Below are 21,879 nucleotides of genomic sequence, written 5' to 3' on the forward strand. Positions count from 1 at the left end.
AAACTTTCTCTTCCATTTCAGTTAAAATATCAAATAGGTCTAGGTGCAGTACTTACATGCGCTGTGAGTCTTGCAGCAGGTGAGTCTACATCATATCTGGAAAGTAATGTTGACACTAGAAGACTTTTCAAATTAAATAAGAGTCCTGCAAATAACTGCATAAAAATGCAGCTTTTTCATTTTAGCAAAATGTTTCATTTTTAATATATGAATATTCTTTATGCAACTTGTTTAACCAGATATGTTTCGAAGTCTTATCAATACACTGTTATCACTAGACTAGAGGTAAACCTAACAGCATATCAAAACTAGAGCTATCACCTACTATGATTAATACCCCCACAAAACCACTTTGACAGGAGAGGAAAGGGCTCTTCTCTCTGCAAGGCTTGGAGCAACCCTGACAAAAAATTGTCACACATCTTTACATATCTACACTTTATGATTCCTATGAATATGAAAGGGGGGGTCGCAGTTAGGAGTCTGCGCAAAATGTTTTTTGATTTTCTCTATATTTTATGACAATATACCTACATGTATTAAGTTTCATTCACAAGTGTTACTGTTATCAGTTTTGACTTACTTTTATAGAAATTCACATTTAAAGTGGGTGGGGTAATTTGACATGTAACCAGCCAGGAACACAATCTCCGCCGCGTTTTTAAAAATGGTTCAATCTTTTTACCTGGAACTTTCGTGATAAAATAAGTATGCAATGGACATTTACACAACATGTTGCGTTTAAAATTGTCTTGAATACTTTTTTCAACACATAGCCACAAAGTGGCCTAATCAAATTTACTGATTTTCAATGGACGAACTTCACCAAAAATCTAAAACATTTTTTATTATTTGAGATATTTAGGTGTTATTTTCAGCAGATATTGTAAGGTAAATAAACATTAAAATGACAATATATCAGTACACTCTGATTAATATTGGAAGAGTGGTACACTCTCAAACTAGGGAAAAGTGGGTGGGGTAAATAAACATGCGAAGCTAAACATTCGAAGCAACAGAACTATAGGAATAATAATTTTGCAGTTCAAGAAATGGCCTCAGATTATCTACTTCTATCTTAATTATGCCCGTATGAGTGGTGGGGGCATATAGATTTGGTCTTGTCCGTGCATCCGTGTGTCTGAGCGTCCGTCCGTCACCCGAAGTTTTTAAGTCTGTTTTTTTTTTTTTACGATGAATACTTTTTATTACACTCTTGTACAGACCTTTTTAAACAAGAGGGCCATGATGGCCTTATATCGCTCACCTGAGTACCATTGCTCAAAAATGATATGATCAAATTTTGACATAGAGCACATAGGCATACACATTATATATCATCAGGATAAACATTTTCTTGTAACAGTCCCTTTTGACCTAGTCAGGGCCAATTTCCATACCAAGTTTGAGGGTCCTAGGCTCAAATGCTGAATTTTTGTATTAACATGACTATTCCTTACCCTGGAAGACTTAAATAACATTTAAACCAATCTCATTAGATGCTGCTGATATATATTCATTTACATAAAATAAAGGGAGGTAATTTGTCATAAATTCAGTCAAAAGTTATCTACCCTAATTGTCCGAGTTCATCTGATGGCACAAATGACATTTCAAATCAGTATCTTCATCGGTTACTGAGATACACCCATTTCAATTTGAAACAAAGGGAGGTAATTTGACATAAATCTGTCCATAGCTATCTACCCTGATTGCCTCAGTCCAACTGAAGACAATAATGAAATTTTAAATGTGTTCTATAAATATTTACCGAGATAAATCTATTTTTATTAAAATCAGGGGAGGTAATCGTGCATTGGTATAAACATGTAGAAGATACAGATACAAGCCTATAGAACAATATAATCTTAGTAAAATATTCATATCGATAAATGTTCAATCAAGGGTTATCTAATATGACTATTTCTGACAATGGAAGACATAAATAACGTTTCAAACCAATCTCATTAGAAGCAACATGTATTCATTTAGATAAAAAATAAAGGGAGGTAATCTATCATAAATTCAGTCAATATGTATTTTCACTGATTGTCCAAGTCCATCTGTTGACATAAATGAAATTTCAGATCAGTATCTTCATAAGTTACGGAGATATACCCATTTTAATTTGAAATAAAGGGAGGTAATTTGAAATAAAATCAGTCCATAGTTATCTACCCTGATTGTCTCAGTCCAACTAATGACAATAATGAAATATCACATAAGTCCTACAAGGACTTACTGATATAAATCCATTTTTATCACAATCAGGGGAGGTAATCAGATATAAAATAACTCTGATACCTACGATTAGATCTGACAGAATGTCATGGAATCCAAGATTAATTGTTGTTGAGGATATTTTAGAAGTTTGTATCAAATCAAACCATAAATGAAGTCCCTATATGGCTGCAAAAGCCAAAATAGCATATTTTGGACCTTTAAGGGGCCGTAACTCTGGAACCTATTAAGGAATCTGGCCAGTTCAAGAAAGGAACCAAGATCTTGTGGTGATACAAGTTGTGTGCAAGTCTGGTTTAAATCAAATCATAAATGAATCTGCTATTGTGCAGACAAGGTCAAAATAACTAATTTTGGCCCTTTCAGGGGCCATAACTCTGGAACCCATAATGGGATCTGGCCAGTTCAAGAAAGGAACCGAGATCTTATGCTGACACAAGTTTTGTGCAAATTTGATTAAATTCAAATCAAAAATGAAGCTTCTATTGTGCAGACAAGGTCAAAATAGCTAATTCTGGCCCTTTCAGGGGCCATCACTCTGGAACCTATAATGGAATCTGGCCAGTTCAAGACAGGAACCAAGATCTTATGGTGATACAAGTTGTGTGCAAGTTTGGTTAACATAAAATTATAAAGCAAGAAGATGAGGAAATGAATTAATATAAGTTTTCGCTAAAAACTTGTTTTCAGATCCTTTACATCATTTTGATTGTAAATGTTACTGTATATATTTATGTACATGATATATCTAATAAATACTGTTTAAACTAAAATTATAAACGAAGCTGCTATTGTGCAGACAAGGTCAAAATAGCTAATTCTGGCCCTTTCAGGGGCCATAACTCTAGAACCCATAATGGAACCTGGCCATTTCAAGAAAGGAACCAAGATCTTATGGTGATACAAGTTGTGTGCAAGTTTGGTAAAAATCAAAATCATAAATAAAGCTGCTATTGTGCAGACAAGGTCAAAATAGCTAATTTTGGCCCTTTCAGGAGCTGTAACTCTGGAACCCATAATGGGATCTGGCCAAGTCCACCCAAGGATCATCCAGGCCAAGTTTCATCAAAATCTATTCAGTGGTTTTGGAGGAGATGTCGTTTAAACACAAATGTTGACGACGGACGACTTGAGCACGCATGCACAGACGACGGACACAGTGTGATCACAATACCTCCCCATGAGCACTTCATGCTCAGGTGAGCTAAAAATATACAGAAAATGAGAACTTTCTTAAGCTTACATTTCAAACTTCAGTTTTTGAGATTCTTCGAAGAAATAACTCATGGTAAACTTTTTCACAAAATCAGGATTTAAGGTATCTTTAATCATCTCTGTTCTTCCAAACTGAAAACAAAATAGTTATTTACTTTTAAAGCAAATTATTCACCAATGAAGATAATACACTAATTCACGTAAAACAGTTAATACAAGATAAAAAGTTTTTGACAACTCTAAACAAGAGCTGTCCGTAAGACAGCCAAGCTCGACTATTCGAAATATTGTCACAGAAGCAGGGAATTATTACCCAAAATGTTAAATAACAAAAGAGTTTTAAGTTCGAAACGGGACATAATTTGACCAAAATGCATATCAGAGTTATGGGACTTGATGCTATCAACTAGTTTAATAACCCCGAAGAAACATGTTAAGTTTCAATTCTATATCTGCATTAGTTTTGGAGATAGTAACTTGCATGTTAAACTTAAACCAGAATTTTCTAAGTCCAAAAGGGGGCATAATTTGCTCAAAATACATGTTAAGAGTTATGGAACTTGACCCAGTGAGGTTGGTAACTGACCTAGAAAAAGAATAAATAAGTTTCAAAGCTATATGCCTTTTGGTAATAGCTGTATGTACTTGCACACAAAACTTTAACCAGGATTTTTTAAGTCCAAAAGGGGGCATAATTTGCCCAAAATACATGTCAGAGTTATGGGACTTGATTCTATCAACTAGTTTTATAACCCCGAAGACACATGTGAAGTTTCAATTTAATATCTGCATTAGTTTTGGAGATAGTAACTTGCATGTAAAACTTAACCACATTTTCTAAGTCAAAAGGGGGCATAATTGCTCAAAATACATGTCAGAGTTATGGGACTTGGCCAGTGAGGTAGGTAATTGATCTAGAAAAAGAAAAAATAAGTTTCAAATCAATATGCCTTTTAGTAATAGCTGTATGTACTTGCACGCAAAACTTTAACCAGAATTTTCTAAGTCCAAAAGGGGGCATAATTTGGCCAAAATACATGTCAGAGTTATGGGACTTGACCCAGTGAGGTAGGTAATTGATCTAGAAAAAGAAAAAATAAGTTTCAAATCTATATGCCTTTTAGTAATAGCTGTATGTACTTGCACGCAAAACTTTAACCAAAATTTTCTAAGTACAAAAGGGGGCATAATTTGCTCAAAATACATGTTAGAGTTAAGGAACTTGACCCAGTGAGGTTGGTAATTGACCTAGAAAAAGAATAAATAAGTTTCAAAGCTATATGCCTTTAAATGATAGCTGTATGTACTTGCATGCAAAAACTTAACCAAGGTGTGAGGCCGACGCCGACGCCAGGGTGAGTAGAATAGCTAGACTATTCTTCGAATAGTCGAGCTAAAAATGCTATAAGAATTAACTAAACATGGACAAGAAAGAACTGACAAAAATCTAAACTAGAACTATGTAAATCACAGGCAACAAGATATGTTTGTAAAACAAGTATGCCCCCTATGCTGACCCATCCCAATTTCAGCGTTCTTCAGTTATCAACAGGAAACCTATTTTCAGCTTAAGGTCACTGAGATCCTGACCTCTGACCTACTGACACCCCCTACCCAACCTCCACCCCCCACCCCTCAAAGAATAGGGGTCATCTAATGAACACAGGCAAATATCCTTTGAAGTTTGATCATTTACTCAGTCAGTTTGTTGTGTTTCAAAGCTACTTTTTCGCCTTAAACGTGTGGGTTAGTCCCTTTAAAACAGAAATGTTTTTTAACAGACTTCTGAAAGTAGTCAGTGTATGTATCTGTAAGTACAAACACTAAACCCCCTTTATAATTAAGTTTCAATGAATAAATCTGTCTTTAATTATTGAGCAAGGGTTAAGAAGCAAAACATTGTTGCAATCCTGCTAACTATATGATACCATTAGCTACCTCATGAAATGAGCTTCCTTTGATGTCCCAGGCGTACAATACACACATTGGATCTGATTTAGAGAATGCATCCTTGTCCCTTAAATTTCTGAAATGAAAAGTGAAAACTGTAAATGACTAAATGATTTATCATAAAAATTAATATGATAAATAACTTAAAGCATTTATATTGTGCAAAAACACTGAACATTTTAATTTGGAATATTTACTTCATTTATACATAAAAATAATTAACTAAACACAGCAAATATTTGTAAATTTATTTCAGCATTAAAGCTACAATTTATACAACAACACCAGCTTCAATTTCAAAAGATAGTCACTAGACATTTCTGAAAAATTATTCTTGTTTATAATTGAAATTTAAAGATGTCCTAGTGACCCAGTTTTTGATACCGCATGACCCAGTTTCAAACTTGTCCAAGTTTTCATGGAGATAAACATTCTTACCAAGTGTAAACAAGATTTTTCTTTGCTTTGACCTAGTGACCTACTTTTTGACCCCATGTGACCCAGATTCGAACTCATTCAGGATTTCATGGAGACAAACATTCTGACAGTTTCGTGAAGATCAGAGCAAAAAAGTGGCCTCTAGAGTGTAGCCTTTCCTTTGATTTGACTTACTGACCTAGTTTTTCACCCCATGTGACCCAGATTCGAAATCATCCAAGACTTTGTGATAACAAACAAACTGACCAAGTTTTATGAAGATTGAATCAAAAATGTGGCCCTAGAGTGTAAACAAGCTTTTTCTTTGATTTGACCTAGTGACCTAGTTTTTGACCCCACGTGATCCAGATAGAAATTCATCCTAGATTTCACGAAGACAAACATTCTGACCAAGTTTCATGCACATCAGATGAAAACTGCAGCCCCTATTGCACACACCAAGTTTTTCTTTGATTTGACAGATTGACCTAGTTTTTGACCCCAGATGACCTATATTCAAATTTGTCCTAGATTTGATCGAGACAATCTGTTTAAATTCCATGAATATCCAGTGAAAAATGCAGCCCCTATTGCATATACAATGTTTTCTTTGATTTCACGAGGTGACCTAGTTTTTGATCCCAGATGACCCATATTCAAATTTGACCTAGATTTCATCAGGAAGATCATTCTGATCAAATATCACAAATATCCAGTGAAAACTGCAGCCCCTATTGCACACACCAAGTTTTTCTTTGATTTGACAGGTTGACCTAGTTTTTGACCCCAGATGACCCATATTCAATTTTGCCCTAGATTTGATCAAGACAAACAATCTGTTTAAATTCCACGAATATCCAGTGAAAAATGCAGCCCCTATTGCATACACAAGGTTTTTCTTTGATTCGACCAGGTGACCTAGATTTTGACCCAAGATGACCCATATTCGAACCTGACCTAGATTTCATCAAGACAAAACACTCTGATCAAATTTCATGAAAATCCAGTGAAAAATGCAGCCCCTATTGCATACACAAGGTTTTTCTTTGATTTGACCTGGTGACCTAGATTTTGAACCCAGATGAGAACTTGACCTATATTTCATCAAGACAAACATTCTGATCAAATTTCATAAAGATCATGTGTAAAATGAAGCCCCTATTGCATACACTAGGTTTTTCTTTAATTTTTGATCGGGTGACCTAGTTTTTGATCCCACATGACCCAGATTCTAATTCGACATAGAGGTCATCAAGACAAACATTTTGACCATTTCTCATGAGTTTCAAACTTAAAATGTGGTCTCTTAACAAGATCTTCCTTTGATCTGGCCTAGTGACCTAGTTTTTTCCCTACATGACCCAGTTCTGAACTTGTCCTAAAGATCATCAAGATAAACATTCTTACCAAGTTTCATGAAGATAGGATCATAAATGTGGCCTCTAGAGTGTAAAAAAGATTTTTCTTTGATTTGACCTAGTGACCTACTTTTTGACCCCACATGACCCAGATTGGAATTCATCCAGAATTTCATGGAGACATACATGTACATTCTGACAAAGTTTCGTGAAGATTAAAGCAAAAAGTGGCCTCTAGAGTGTAAACAAACTTTTCCTTTGATTTGACCTACTGACCTAGTTTTTGACCCCACGTGACCCAGATTCAAGATCAGTCAAGACTTTGTGATAACAAACATTCTGACCAAGTTTTATGAAGATTGAATCAAAAATGTGGCCCTAGAGTGTAAACAAGCTTTTTCTTTGATTTGATCTGGTGACCTAGTTTTTGACCCCACGTGACCCAGACAAAAGCTCATCCAAGATTTGATGAAGACAAACATTCTGACCAAGTTTCATGCATATCAGATGAAAAATGCAGCCGCTATTGCACACACCAAGTATTTCTTTGATTTGACAGATTGACCTAGTTTTTGACCCCAGATGACCTATATTCAAATTTATCCTAGATTTGATCAAGACAAACGATCTGTTTAAATTAAACGAATATCAAGAGAAAAATGCAGCCCCTACTGCATACACAGTGTTTTTCTTTGATTTCACCAGGTGACATAGTTTTTGACCCCAAATGACCCATATTCGAATTTGACGTAGATTTCATCAAGAAGATCATACTGATCAAATCTCACAAATATCCAGTGAAAAATCCAGCGCCTATTGCACAAACACAATTTTTCTTTGATTTGACCGGGTGACCTAGTTTTTGACCCCAGATGACCCATATTCAATCTTGACCTAGATTTCTTCAAGACAAACACTCTGATGAAATTCCACGAATATTCAGTGAAAAATGCAGCCCCTATTGCATGCACAAGGTTTTTCTTTTATTCGACCAGGTGACCTAGTTTTTGACCCAAGATGACCCATATTCGAACTTGACCTAGATTTCATCAAGACAAACATTCTGATCAAATTTCATGAAGATCCAGTGAAAAATGCAGCCCCTATTGCATACACAAGGTTTTTCTTTGATTTGACCTGGTGACCTAGTTTTTGAACCCAGATGACCCTGGATATTCAAACATGTTCTAGATTTCATCAAGACAAACATTCTGATCAAATTTCATGAAGATCATGTGTAAAATGAAGCCCCTATTGCATACACAAGGTTTTTCTTTGATTTTTTATCGGGTGACCTAGTTTTTGACCCCACATGACCCAGATTCTAATTTGACCTAGAGGTCATCAAGACAAACATTTTGACTACTTCTCATGAGTTTCAAACTTAAAATGTGGTCTCTAGAGCGTTAACAAGATTTTCCTTTGATCTGGCCTACTGAACTAGTTTTCGACCCTACATAACCCAGTTTCGAACTTGGCCTAAAGATCATCAAGATAAACATTCTGACTAAGTTTCATGACAATAGGATCATAAATGTGGTCTCTAGAGTGTTAACAAGCTTTTCCTTTGATTTGACCGGGTGACCTAGTTTTTGACACCACATGACCCAGATTCAAACCTGACCTCGGGGTCATCAAGACAAACATTCTGACCAATTCTCATGATTTCAAACTTAAACTGTGGCCTCTAGAGTGTTCACAAGGCAAATGTTGACGGACGCTGGAGCCGCCGGACAATGACCAGTCACAACAGCTCACCTTGAGCACTTCATGCTCAGGTGAGCTAAAAATGCATGTGCCAAAATAAATGAATTAAGGATTTCTGAACTGACCTGCATGAAACACTGATCTCCACTTGTGATGATGGGGCGGCTGCTGAGCCCGGCTGAAATCCCTGACCGGGTAATCCTGCCATATTGCTGTATCTTTTGTTCTTTTCTACACTTTTCTTGTACAAACTAATCCATCACAAAACCAAATTCAGCTGTCTTAAAAAAATAAAATAAATAAAATAAAATATAGAGTACTGACTAGCTTTTCATCATCTTATGACAGCTTTAGACAATACATCAGTGCACTTTGAGCCTCTATGCATCTTAATAGTCAGTTAAATTTCTGAAGTAAAACAGAAAACATGTACAGTGAACGATTCACCATAACAACTGTTACTGCCTAAACCAATGAAACTGAAATCACAAACAGTAATTAACACAATTTGTGTGGAGAAATGGATGCTTTTATCTTTTTGTTTTTCTCAAGATTGAACAATAATAATACTAGTAATAACAATATGATTTTCTTTAGTAATTTGCACTTGTATCGTTCTCATATACATTTTTTATTACCGGTACTTCTTCAGTAAATAAGAGTGACTAACGGAATTCCTTGTCTGTCTGTTTTTTGTATTGGATTTAGCCCAATTTTTTCAACAGTATTTCAGTTATGTAACGGCAGGCAGTTAACCTAACCAGCGTTCCTGGGTTCTATACCAGTACTAAACTGTTGCAAGTGACTGCAAACTTCTCCACATGAATAAAAGGTGGAGAATGAATGGTTTCAGACCAAAAAAAAAAATTTATCAAATCATCACAGAAATCATACATGTACCTACGCCTCAGCAGGGGATTAAACTCAAGATCTTGCGATCCATAGATCTGCGCTCTCCCTACAGTAAGGGGTGTAACTGTTTTAAGTTATGTAACCTACATGTATTTCAGTTACTTTTTCAAGCATTTTATAACCTGTATTAGTTATAAAATATAGTTAACTCAGGTAAGTTATTCAAAACAAAAGGACCATGATGGTCCTGAATCGCTCACCTCTTCCCACATGACCCAGTTTTGAGTATGACGTTGTTTTTTCTATTATTTGACATAGTGACCTAGTTTTTGAGCTCATGTGACCCAGTTTTGAATACGACCTAGATATTATCAAGATAAAAATTCTGACCAATTTTCATGAAGATCCATTGAAAAATATGGTCTCTAGAGAGGTCACAAGGTTTCTCTATTATTTGACCTATTGACCTAGTTTTCGAAGGTACGTGACCCTGTTTTGAACTTTACCTAGATATCATCAAGGTGCACATTCTCACTAATTTTCATGAAGATCTCATGAAAAATATGGCCTCTAGAGAGGTCACAAGGTTTTTCTATTTTTATACCTACTGGCCTAGTTTTTGACCGCATGTGACCCAGTTTCGAACTTGACCTAGATATCATCAAGGTAAACATTCAGATCAATTTTCATGAAGATCCATTGAAAAATATGGCCTCTAGAGAGGTCAAAAGATTTTAATAATTTTAGACCTACTGACCTAGTTTTTGACCGCAGTTGACCCAGTTTCAAACTTGACCTAGATATCATCAAGATGAACGCTCAGACCAACTTTCATACAGATCCCATGAAAAGTATGGCCTCTAGAGATGTCACAAGGTTTTTATATTATTTGACCTACTGACCTAGTTTTTAATGGCACGTAACCCAGTTTCAAACTTGACCTAGATATCATCAAGGTGAACATTCTGACCAATTTTCATAAAGATCCATTCAAGGGTATGGCCTCTAAAGAGGTCACAAGGTTTTTCTCTTTCAAGACCTACTGACCTAGTTTTTGATTGCAGTTGACCCAGTTTCAAACTTGATCTATATATCATCAAGATAAACATTCAGACCAACTTTCATACAGATCCCATGAAAAATATGACCTCTAGAGAGGTCACAACGTTTTTTCATTATTTGACCTACTGACCTACTTTTTGATGGCACGTGACCCACTTTCGAACTTGACCTAGATATCATCAAGATGAACATTCTACCAATTTTTTTGAAGATCCATTCACAAGTATGGCCTCTAGAGAGGTCACAAGGTTTTTCTATTTTTAGACCTACTGACCTAGTTTTTGGTCGTACGTGACCCACTTTCAAACTTGATCTAGATATCATCAAGATAAACATTCAGACCAACTTTCAGACAGATCCCATGAAAAATATGACCTCTAGAGAGGTCACAAGGTTTGTCTATTATTTGACCTACTGACCTAGTTTTTGAAGGCACGTGACCCACTTTCGAACTTGACCTAGATATCATCAAGGTGAACATTCTGACCAATTTTCATGAAGATCTCATGAAATATATGGCCTCTAGAGAGGTCACAAGGTTTTTCTATTTTTAGACCTACTGACCTAGTTTTTGACCGCACGTGACCCAGTTTCAAACTTGACCTAGATATCATCAAGAAGAACATTCAGACCAACTTTCATACAGATCCCATGAAAAATATGGCCTTTAGAGAGGTCACAAGGTTTTTCTATTATTTGACCTACTGACCTAGTTTTTGAGGCACGTGACCCAGTTTCGAACTTGACCTAGATATCATCAAGGTGAACGTTCTGACCAATTTTCATGAATATCTTTTGAAATATATGGCCTCTAGAGAGGTCACAAGGTTTTTCTATTTTTAGACCTACTGACCTAGTTTTTGAAGACACGTGACCCAGTTTCGAACTTGACCTAGATATCATCGAGGTGAACATTCTGACCAATTTTCATGAAGATCTTTTGAAATATATGGCCTCTAGAGAGGTCACAAGGTTCTTCTATTTTTAGACCTACTGACCTAGTTTTTGATGGCACATGACCCAATTTCGAACTTGACCCGGATATCATCAAGATGAACATTCTGACCTACTTTCATAAAGATCCCATGAAAAATGTGACCTCTAGAGTGGTCACAAGCAAAAGTTTACGGACGCACGCACGCACGACGGACACCACGCTATCACAAAAGCTCACCTTGTCACTTTGTGACAGGTGAGCGAAAAATCATGGCATACAATTTGTGTATTGTGTTGTATACTGCCGCCGCGTGCATTGCATGTAACACAGTCCCACAGCAACACGGTCCAATTATTTTCACACCTTCCTTAATTCATTGTATTATCGGTTTATTATGAAAATAAGTAACTTTAAAACCCAACTTAGATTTAATATCGGAATAATGCATCAAGATACACCCGTATACATTTTTTCAAAACAATACTATTTTTCGACATATAAATGTGGAATTATATTCTCAATAACGGTTCAAAACAATTTTAATAAATAATACAAATATTTGATTTTGCTTCCGCGCAGAATGGTACGAAATCAACACTCACATAGGATGTTCTTTTCAAAACCTTGCTAAATATAAATATTTTTTCTTGAAACTTGATATGGACACGTAGAAATATATTCATAATAAAAACTCAAAAGGATTTTTAGAAATAAAATATTCATTACTTTAGATTATATGTCTTGATTTTGCCTGATACTTGAGATTTCTGCGCATACAGAATCAGGCAAATTCAATACCCGCATACGCTTTCTTTTCAAAACCATAGTAAATGTTATTATTCTTTTCTCTTGGAACTTAAAATGGACACGTAGAAATATATTCCTAATAAAAGCTCAAAAGGATTTTTTAAAAATATTCATTCGTTAAGTTTTAAGATTTTATACAAAATCTGGCGAAATCAACCTCCGTATAAGTTTTTCGTTTATTAATCATACTAAATGTTAATATTTTTTCCTGAAAATTGACATGCATGCGTAGAAATATATTCTTGATAAAAGCTTACAAGGATTTTCAAAAAATATCTATCACTTTAGATTTAATGTCTTGATTTTGCCTGTCACTTGAGATTTCTTCGCATATAAAATCTGGCGAAATCAACACTCGTATACGTTTTTCGTTGTAAAACCAAACTATATATAAATATTTTTTCTTGAAAATTGACATGCACACTAAGAAATTTAATTCTGAATAAAAGCTTAAAAGGATTTTTTTTTTTTAAAAATCATCACTTTAAATTTTATGTCTTGATTTTACTTGACATTTGAAACTTCTGCTCATAGCCAGGGCACTCGTTTGGCCATTTTTGGGGCCGAATATGGGTACCATTCCCCTCCTAAAATAATATGTTTTTTTCCCCTTTCTTAGAAGAAAATTCCCCTGTCAGGCTGATGATAGGTTGTTTGACACAAACAGATATTAACTCTTTCTTTTAATATTATATAGTGCCTCAAAGGAAAATTACTGTTGCAATATAGTCACATCAGTTAGAAATGATTGAAAACAGTACTAATAAGTGTGAAAAGTAGTTACATATACATGGCTTAAACTTCCCCTTTTCATCTTAAAATGTCGAATAATTCCCCTAAGTGAGGGTATGGGTACCTGTCCCCAAAAGTTGTCTAGTGCCCTGATAGCCTATAGAATCTGGCGAAATACGTTTTTCGTTTCAAAACCACCTTATATATAAATATTTTTTCTTGAAATTTGACATGCAAACTTAAAAATGTATTCTTAATAAAAGCCTAAAATGATTTAAAAAGAAAATTCATCACTTTAAATTTTATGTCTTGATTTTACCTGTCACTTGAGATTTCCACGCATGTAGAATCGGGCGGAATCTAGACCCGTATACGTTTTTCGCTTCAAAACCACCCTAAATATAAATATTTTTTCTTGAAAATTGACATGCACACGTAGATTTATATTTTTAATAAAAGCTTAAAAGGATTTTTAAAAATATTCATTAGTTTACATTTTATGTCTAGATTTCGCTAATTTGATTAGATTTCGCGAAATCTACTAGATTTCGCTAATCAGTCATACCCAAATTTAATACCTTCCGCAACCTGTTTATGAAAGATCAAAAGATATACGGATTGCAAACATATTACAGCAAAATGTTAGTCCATAGCATATGAATTGATGAAACTATAGTGAGAAAGACTTTTGGTATGAGTTCTGGTTCCACTGTACCAGTTTCGTTTCAACTTCTGAAACTCAAAGCCGATTTTTTTGCTATGAAGTTTAATCAATGAATATATATATAAAGAACTATGGAAATATAAAAAAATACATTAATTTCCTGGCTAGTGTTGTTTTCTTTTGCTTTAAATGCAACCTTGGTAAGTTAATAATAAGGAAGTGGCTATTCCTACGGTCCCGTAAGAATAGCCTAACAGGCTATTCCTACGGCTCTCCCGTAAGAATAGTGAAATAGCCCGCAGGTGGCTATTCCTACGGCTCTAAAGACAGTTTTGTAAGTCCATCTTGTATTGCATTGTACTGAATTAATTCGACTGGTATATTTTCGAACAGCCTTTTCAATTATCAGGTCTTGGAAAGTGGCATATTTACAGATGGGTGCGGCACCTTATGTACCAGTCACTTTATGTACCAGACACTTTATGTACCACTTTGACACTTAGTGTACCACCTATATATTATATAGTAATTGTATCTCATTGTGTAGCACTGTCAATATGTGATAATTACCTGTGAAAACGACTTTGATTTAATCAGCTTAAGCCCATAGAATGTTGTTAACATTCCTATGTGCATATAAATTACCTTATTAATTATGACAATTAACATTTAAATTAAGTAAAATAACATTTCAAGTAACATAAAATAAAACATTTTCATCAAACCAAAACAAAAATGATCATCTACTATATATCATATATGTGGTACATAACGTGTCCAAAGTGGTACATAAAGTGCTGGTACATAAAGTGTCTGGTACATAAAGTGACACTTTGAAAATGCCAAAAATTTAAAGTCAATTAAAATGGCTGAAACTCACAAATGATGTTAATTTGTGCAAACTGTAAATAAACCAATTAATTTCAAGCTGCTGTTTTAGGGATAAATGTAATTTCATCAATTTTCATACACACAATCTGTAAATTTACAGATCGAAAAATCTGTAAATTTATAGATTATTTGTAAATTTACAGATAATTTGTAAATGTACCACTTTCCTAGACCTAATTATTCGAAATCACTTCCTGTTCTCTCGATGTGATAGTGAAAAGTAAACAATTTCTTCGGAAATATACCATTTGAATTAATTATACCACTTGCTGCTATTTTCGCGTTACATCTGGTCTCGAGGTATTTGATTTTTGCGAGAGCCACAATGTGCAGCACTCTCTACAGTAAACAAATTTGACCTACTTTGAATGCTGATTACGTTTCACACCCTATTTATGTAAATGTAGGTCAATTATTTTTAAATGCCCTTGTCGGTCATTTGACAAAGTAAAATCAGAAATGAATTGTGTGTTGTTCATATATTTGACGGAATTACCCTTCCACTGTGTTAATTTTAGGAAGTGTCTAGCCGTCCGGTAACCGGACGACTAGCCTGCGTTCTAGTCGTCCGGTTTCCGGATGGCTAGCAAATCCTCAGGGGACTTTCTAGTCGTCCGGTAAATGATTTCTTAATGAATAAGTAATGCTTTTATATAGTTTTAAATGTTATTTACTTAAAATATCAATACTTATCTGATTTTTCAGTCGATTAAACGCAAGAGATCGTGTTTGTTTACAAATCCGTTGATATTCTATTTTAGAAATGATAAAACATTGATCGCCGAACGTCCGTATAGTATGCTATTTTGTAAAAAGTTATGTTTTTTCTAACGGCCTAAACTTTAATTATTAAAACACAAATCTATATATATATTTTGAAGAATGGAAAGCTTAAAAAAGCAATTCATTCATTAATTTTGACTATAATTATTTCAAAATAAAATGGGTTAATTATGAACGCTTAACTGTTATTCTTAAAGTTTTGAACATCACGCAGCCGCTTTTGAAATTAGATGTCATTTATAACAGTTATTCATTAAAAAATATTTGAATACTAAAATATGAAAATTTGAAAGTACTTAAAAACGATTTTAATTTTGAAAATCCAGTGAAAAAGTTGTTAAAATTAAAAAATTCCGTTCCCATAAAAGCCTCCAGATGAACAGATTTTAATAAGTGACGTCACGTCGATCTCGCCATTATTGTGAGTTCGGCAAACTTTCATTTTATCGGCTGAATGATTTATTGTAAATGTTTATAGTACGTATTAACACAAAATTTTGTTTGCAGATAAGTATCGATATCTTAAGTAAGTAACATTAAAACTATATAAAATCATGTCTTATTCATTAGGAAATCAATTACCGGACGACTAGAAAATCCCTTGAGGATTTGCTAGCCGTCCGGTAACCGGACGACTAGAATGCAGGCTAGGCGTCCGGTTACCGGACGGCTAGACACTTCCTTAATTTTACATTGCAATAATTTTTAATGTCTTACTCATGAAATTTATTTTGAAAATTTAGGGGTCCTATATATTTTACACTTTCACAGGAAGCGCTTTATCAAGTCGGATGCCGTACCGCGAAATTAGAATTAACTTCCTTGGAGAAAGTGAAAGTCACATGCACCAGAAACATGATGGGTTTGAAAGTAAACAAGGACTAGAAAAATGATTTCTGCTTGAAATAATAGTGGAAAAGAAAAGGTTTACGAAGTAAAAAGGAAATAATAGCAAAATAATATTGTTTGTCTTTCCTTTATTCATTTATTCCCTTAGTACCGCGAAAATAGGTGCAAACAGGCTAAGTACAATGCAATTCAAAATGGACTTACAAAACTGTCTTTAGAGCCGCAGGAATAGCCACTTCTAGGCTATTTCACTATTCTTACGGGAGAGCCGTAGGAATAGCCTGTGAGGCTATTCTTACGGGGCCGTAGGAATAGCCACTTCCTAATAATAAATTGACATTTTTCCTAAATTCTTAACATCCGAAATCTATTCTATTTCAAAATATTTTATTCGTGTTGCAAAAAAAACATAGAATCAAGCTTTAAAAAATTAAGTTCCGTAACAAAAGGATTGACTTTAATCTATCTCCAAGCATTTGAGTACACTTTGACTCACTGTTGTTGCGAAATATGTCGAGTAAATGAAAGTAGAATAATAAAATTTTCCGGAAAACTGAAAATGGCTACAACCCAGATACCGTCCGATACCGTACTTGTTTGCAAGTTGCAAGAAATATACATGAGCTCCGTGCGAATTTAGGAGCGCATTATAATTCTGCCAAAGAACGAATGCCTATTTCTTGATGTCAAGCTAATAATCTGAAAGGTGGACGCATTTGTCGAGAGGGGTAAGACGCTTTCCTACAGAGGTAAACAGGTAAAGGCCCCGGGTTGACTTCTGGCTACTCCCATTGCAGTGTGTCCTTGGGTAAGGCACTTTATCACGATTGCCTCAATCGACCCAGCTGTAAATGGATACAGCAAAATTGTTGGGGTTATGTATAATTTGGTTTAACTGAACTTAGAATAGAGTTCTCAAAAGCTCTACAGAGCTTATGTTCATTGTTTCACAAAGAGACTGTAAATACAATTACCTTTACCTTTTTATTATATAATACACAAAATTATGTTTTGTTGTAACATGTTTTGTATCATAACATTTAAAGTATGCTGTTAACAATATATAGTTCACATGATTTGCGCGTCTAATTGTCCATTGATCGTGAAGAGTATAAGGTATATGTAGATGTTCTATCCAACACATCTGCCCATTATTATTATAGATATAATATATATTCGTTCTTTAGCTTGAGTAAAATTAAAAAGATCGCCCTATATTGACATTTAAACACGACGACACACAATATATAACTACGTCATAAACGACGTCACGCACCTGATATATGAAATTTGCACGTGTAATTATAAAAAAGTGATGTCTCAGCTCCTATTCAAAATATATGGAGATTGAAAATACGTATCAATATAAGAATAAATTGCTTTGTGGTCAAGAATGACCCATAAGCAACAACCAGAAAACACCAACAAAAGTAAGCGGTTATATGTATCTTTTAAGAGATATGTAATAGTAATGGAATTGACAGCTAGAATATGTGTAAGATAACATGTGTATACATTTGCAACAGCGGTTTGAGTAGCAAATTTATGAATTTAATCCGGGTGATGTCAAAAATAAGATGTACACCAACTAAAAACAAACATCAATAACGTATGTTAACTGAAATGGGCATAGCCAGGCGAGTTTGAAGTGAACTCAACACGTCATTTAATACAAGCTGCGAGGAGGGTCAAGAAACAACGAGTTGGGGCTTGTGTAGGAAGCTCATAGTATCTTCTGAACGGTAATTTCTCACAAAAGTCATAAATATATATTTTTTGTGCAATTTTACGTGTACCTGGGATTATATAAATTATATCAATCAATGCATGCTCGATTTACCATATTATATCGTGAGTTTTTTTCTAAATTCGAAGAGATGCCTTCTTTTATCTTAAAAGTTGATGAGTAGACTACGGTTACAATCTTTCAATTATGTTTTTCTTCAAGGATGATTTTGTTTCTATTATGACGCAAGCCTTTAGATAAAATACAAGTTTGTCTGTACCGACGACCTGTTGACTCTTGGAAAATTCTCTATCCCTTTTTGACGAAACCAGATACGAGTTGTATTTCAACAGACCTGTTTATATGTATTAGCAGTACTATGCATTAGGTTTTAAATAGTACACACTTCACACATGCATAGCTAAATACATTATAAATGTGTACTACCACAAAAAAATAAGAGTCAGTTAACTGTTACTGCATAACATTTGAATATGACTGTAGCTCTACATACATAATAAATTTATATATTTCATAAAATAGAATGTATTTAATGAGGATTTTTCTACATCTGAAGTAAATATCTAATGACATAATTGAGCCATGCCATGGGAAAAACAACATAGTGGCTTTGCGACCAGCATGGATCCAGACCAGCCTGCACATCCGCGCAGTCTGGTCAGGATCCATGCTGTTCGCTAACGGTTTCTTTAATTGCAATAGGCTTTGAAAGTGAACAGCAAGGACCCTGACCAGACTGCGCGGATGCGCAGGCTGGTCTGGATCCATGCTGGTCGCAAAGCCACTATGTTGGTTTTCCCATGGCACGGCTCAGTTATAAAGTATTTTAGTGGCAGATGGGCATTGGATATCTCAAATGTGCTGAAATCGCCTTGTTCACTTTTTTGGCATAAGTGACTGTGTTAAACCCTTATCTGTTGTTGTGACAATGATGATGCTTTTTGGCAGCAACACTAAATTAATCTATTTGATATTACACTCGGATAAGCAGGCAATTTTCTGAGAAGATGAGACGATGGCGCCCCACTTTTCTCACATAATGTCTACATACCTCAACCATTCAGTGGTGAATTCACTTGTTGCCGTGTCATTTTCTTACACAATTTTATGGGTGGTGTCTGATTATACAGTTGTTTGTTTTGATAAAGGAAATCAGTTGTCAAATTGGAAACACATAACAGTTAACTAAAACAATATTAAGACAGTTTGCATGAGCTTTTTTTAAAATACTAAATTTTCAAACTTCTTCCCTTTTATGTAAACATAAGTTTGAATTAATAGCTGCAGTAAAACAAACGCTTCATGTTTAAATACGGCACTTAAATACTGCTGTTGTGATCGTTAATAAAATCTATAAGAAAATATATCAACAAATAAAACTTCAGTATTAAAACTATGATTAAATGCCTCATTTAGCTCATATGAGTTTTGATTTTTCCAAGGCGAAAGTAGGTCATTAGACCATTTACGTTCTGAAAACAACTAAAACGACACCTGAAACATATGTCGTTTCGTAACTAAAGTATTTGGAGATTTAATCTGGTATAGTTCAATTCAGGAATGATCACTTTACTCCTCAGCCCTTGATAATATCCAAACGATTTATGCGAAAGCCAGAAATTAGCTTTAACGCTGTTAATATTGACAATTTAGCAATGAACTATGATGCTATCACCATCTGTGTGTTAAAAATGTAATCACGTTTCCTCGCTAGTTTCGAAACACCTTATAAAATATGCTTCTATTGAGGTGACTAACTTAAAATTTGCGAAGAGTACACTACTTACGGATATCGTTTTGAAAGAGCTACGTTCTAAAGATGCTCCTATTGAGATGACTAGCTAAATATTTGCAAAGTGTACACTGCTTACGGATATCGTTTTGAAAAAGCTACGTTCTTAGACTCAGTGCACCGCCGTATGAACACATCTGCGGATGTCTCTAAATTGTTTTTTGTACATGTAGCATGTGTAAATGTTGAGTTCTGCTCAACCCGCGGCTAGAGGGCGGTAGCATTCATTTCCACTACCGTCCATGAACAGGCTCAATCAATCCGAGCCTGCAACATTTTCGTTTTTGTCGTGTTGAGCGACCTGTGGTTTTCTATTTTGTTATATTTTCCGGTCCTTACATTAATATAATTCCGCTTAAGTCGGTTCTAATGGGCGTGAGGGTGTTGCACATTTCATTACCTTTTATGAACAGACTCATTCAAACTGCTTCTTATTTTGCTTGGTTGCGTTTAATTCTTTCAAACGATCTTCTTATAGACCAACTATCAAAACTATAGTCTTTAAGTGCTGCATTTCGTATGTAAACTGTCTCCCCGTATGTGGATTCAGTGTTATATTTCATTTGGGATCATAGAGTACATTTAATTTTACTTTAATTGATCTTCGCTTAAGCCGTTGCAGCGGGCGTGAGGGGTGTTGCCCATTTAATTTCGTTTCATGAGCAGACTCAATCAAACCAGGTCCGCTAAATTATTTTGCTTGGTTGCGTTTTATGCTACCAAAAGATCTTCTTACATATTTTATTAACTATCACAACAGCAGTCTTTAAGTGCCATATATAGCGGCTGTAAAATGTCTCCCCGTACTGGGACCCAGTGTTGTTATACTTTCTGGTCCTTGGGATCATAGACTATTAAAACCAGTGCTAGTGGACGTGAGGGGCTTATTTGATTACCTCTCATGTACAGACTAGATCAAACCGAGTCTGCTATTATTTTGCTTCGTCGCGTTCTGTGCTTCCAAAGGATCTTAGAATTACAGATTTTATTAACTATCACAACAAAAGTCAAAGTATCCCTGTACTTAGATTCAGTGTTACACAAATCATTACCTCTCATGAACAGACTCATTCAAACCGAGTCTGCTAATGCTTTGCTTGATCGCGTTCTATGCTTCCAAAGGATCTTCTTGTAGTTTTTTTTGTGAGGTGGGTCCTTTATTGTATTTTGCACTTCAATATAATAATAAGTTATGTCTGACCTGAGAACGACGTATTTGTAGAAATAGAAAACAATATCTATGTCTAGGAAAAGGTTAATGAGGTTGTTCTATAAATCCTTTAACATTTTAAACAAATAGTCATCAATAATTAAACCTTCCATAGCTAAATACGTCGTACATAAACTCCAAATATAGTTAACATATCCATGTCAGTTTTTTACAGCTTGTTGAAAGAGCTAATGAAATATGCTATGATGCCCAGTGTTAGTACTTGCGATCAATACCTTTCAGGATCAAGGTTAATGATCGATTCTTTAAAAATTCCAAAAAATTCTATAAATAGATATTTTCGTGAACAGTTGTGTGCATTTTATAGCAAATGAAACTGAGCAATAACGATCTTTCAAGATGAATTAATCGATCAGCTCTAAAATGGCAGTACTTCAAATGAAATAGGACAGAAGTGCAAATAGTATGTCTAACCTTTTTTTAGCAGAGTTTGAGTTTTCGCACTCACATTCTTTAAAATGATTTAAAAGAACACATGTTCTTACATTTTTACTTAAGCAAATATCGATTAACAATCATTATTTAGGGTTTAACAATATATTCCAGGACCATATCTATCCAAGTCCTATATCTACATAGCCAAATTTCTCGTAATGTTTGGCATCACACTGAAGGGCATATATTATTTTTGCAATCGATACATG

General features: G+C 34.8%; 1 protein-coding gene across 3 annotated transcripts in view; it reads right to left on the reverse strand.

Moving 5' to 3' along the window:
• The window catches only part of LOC123548828 (copine-8-like), a 51,526-nt gene extending 34,479 nt beyond the window's left edge, over nucleotides 1-17,047 (reverse strand). Inside the window, exons 1-5 of one of the 3 annotated variants that reach the window (XM_045336398.2) lie at nucleotides 16,962-17,047; nucleotides 9,014-9,169; nucleotides 5,395-5,482; nucleotides 3,485-3,588; nucleotides 57-96 (exon numbers count right to left, since the gene is read on the reverse strand). In XM_045336398.2, the coding sequence (XP_045192333.2) occupies nucleotides 57-96; nucleotides 3,485-3,588; nucleotides 5,395-5,482; nucleotides 9,014-9,096 (315 nt within the window). In that variant the 5' untranslated portion in view covers nucleotides 9,097-9,169; nucleotides 16,962-17,047. Of the gene's footprint in view, nucleotides 1-56; nucleotides 97-3,484; nucleotides 3,589-5,394; nucleotides 5,483-9,013; nucleotides 9,170-13,597; nucleotides 13,647-16,961 lie in introns of those variants that run through there. The other 2 variants (XM_053545964.1, XM_053545965.1) reach the window with 2 other exon arrangements.
• Between the last annotated feature and the right edge of the window lie 4,832 nt (nucleotides 17,048-21,879).

Source organism: Mercenaria mercenaria, chromosome 6 (genome assembly GCF_021730395.1).
Source record: "Mercenaria mercenaria strain notata chromosome 6, MADL_Memer_1, whole genome shotgun sequence".
In the NCBI taxonomy this organism is placed as follows: Eukaryota; Metazoa; Mollusca; class Bivalvia; order Venerida; family Veneridae; genus Mercenaria; species Mercenaria mercenaria.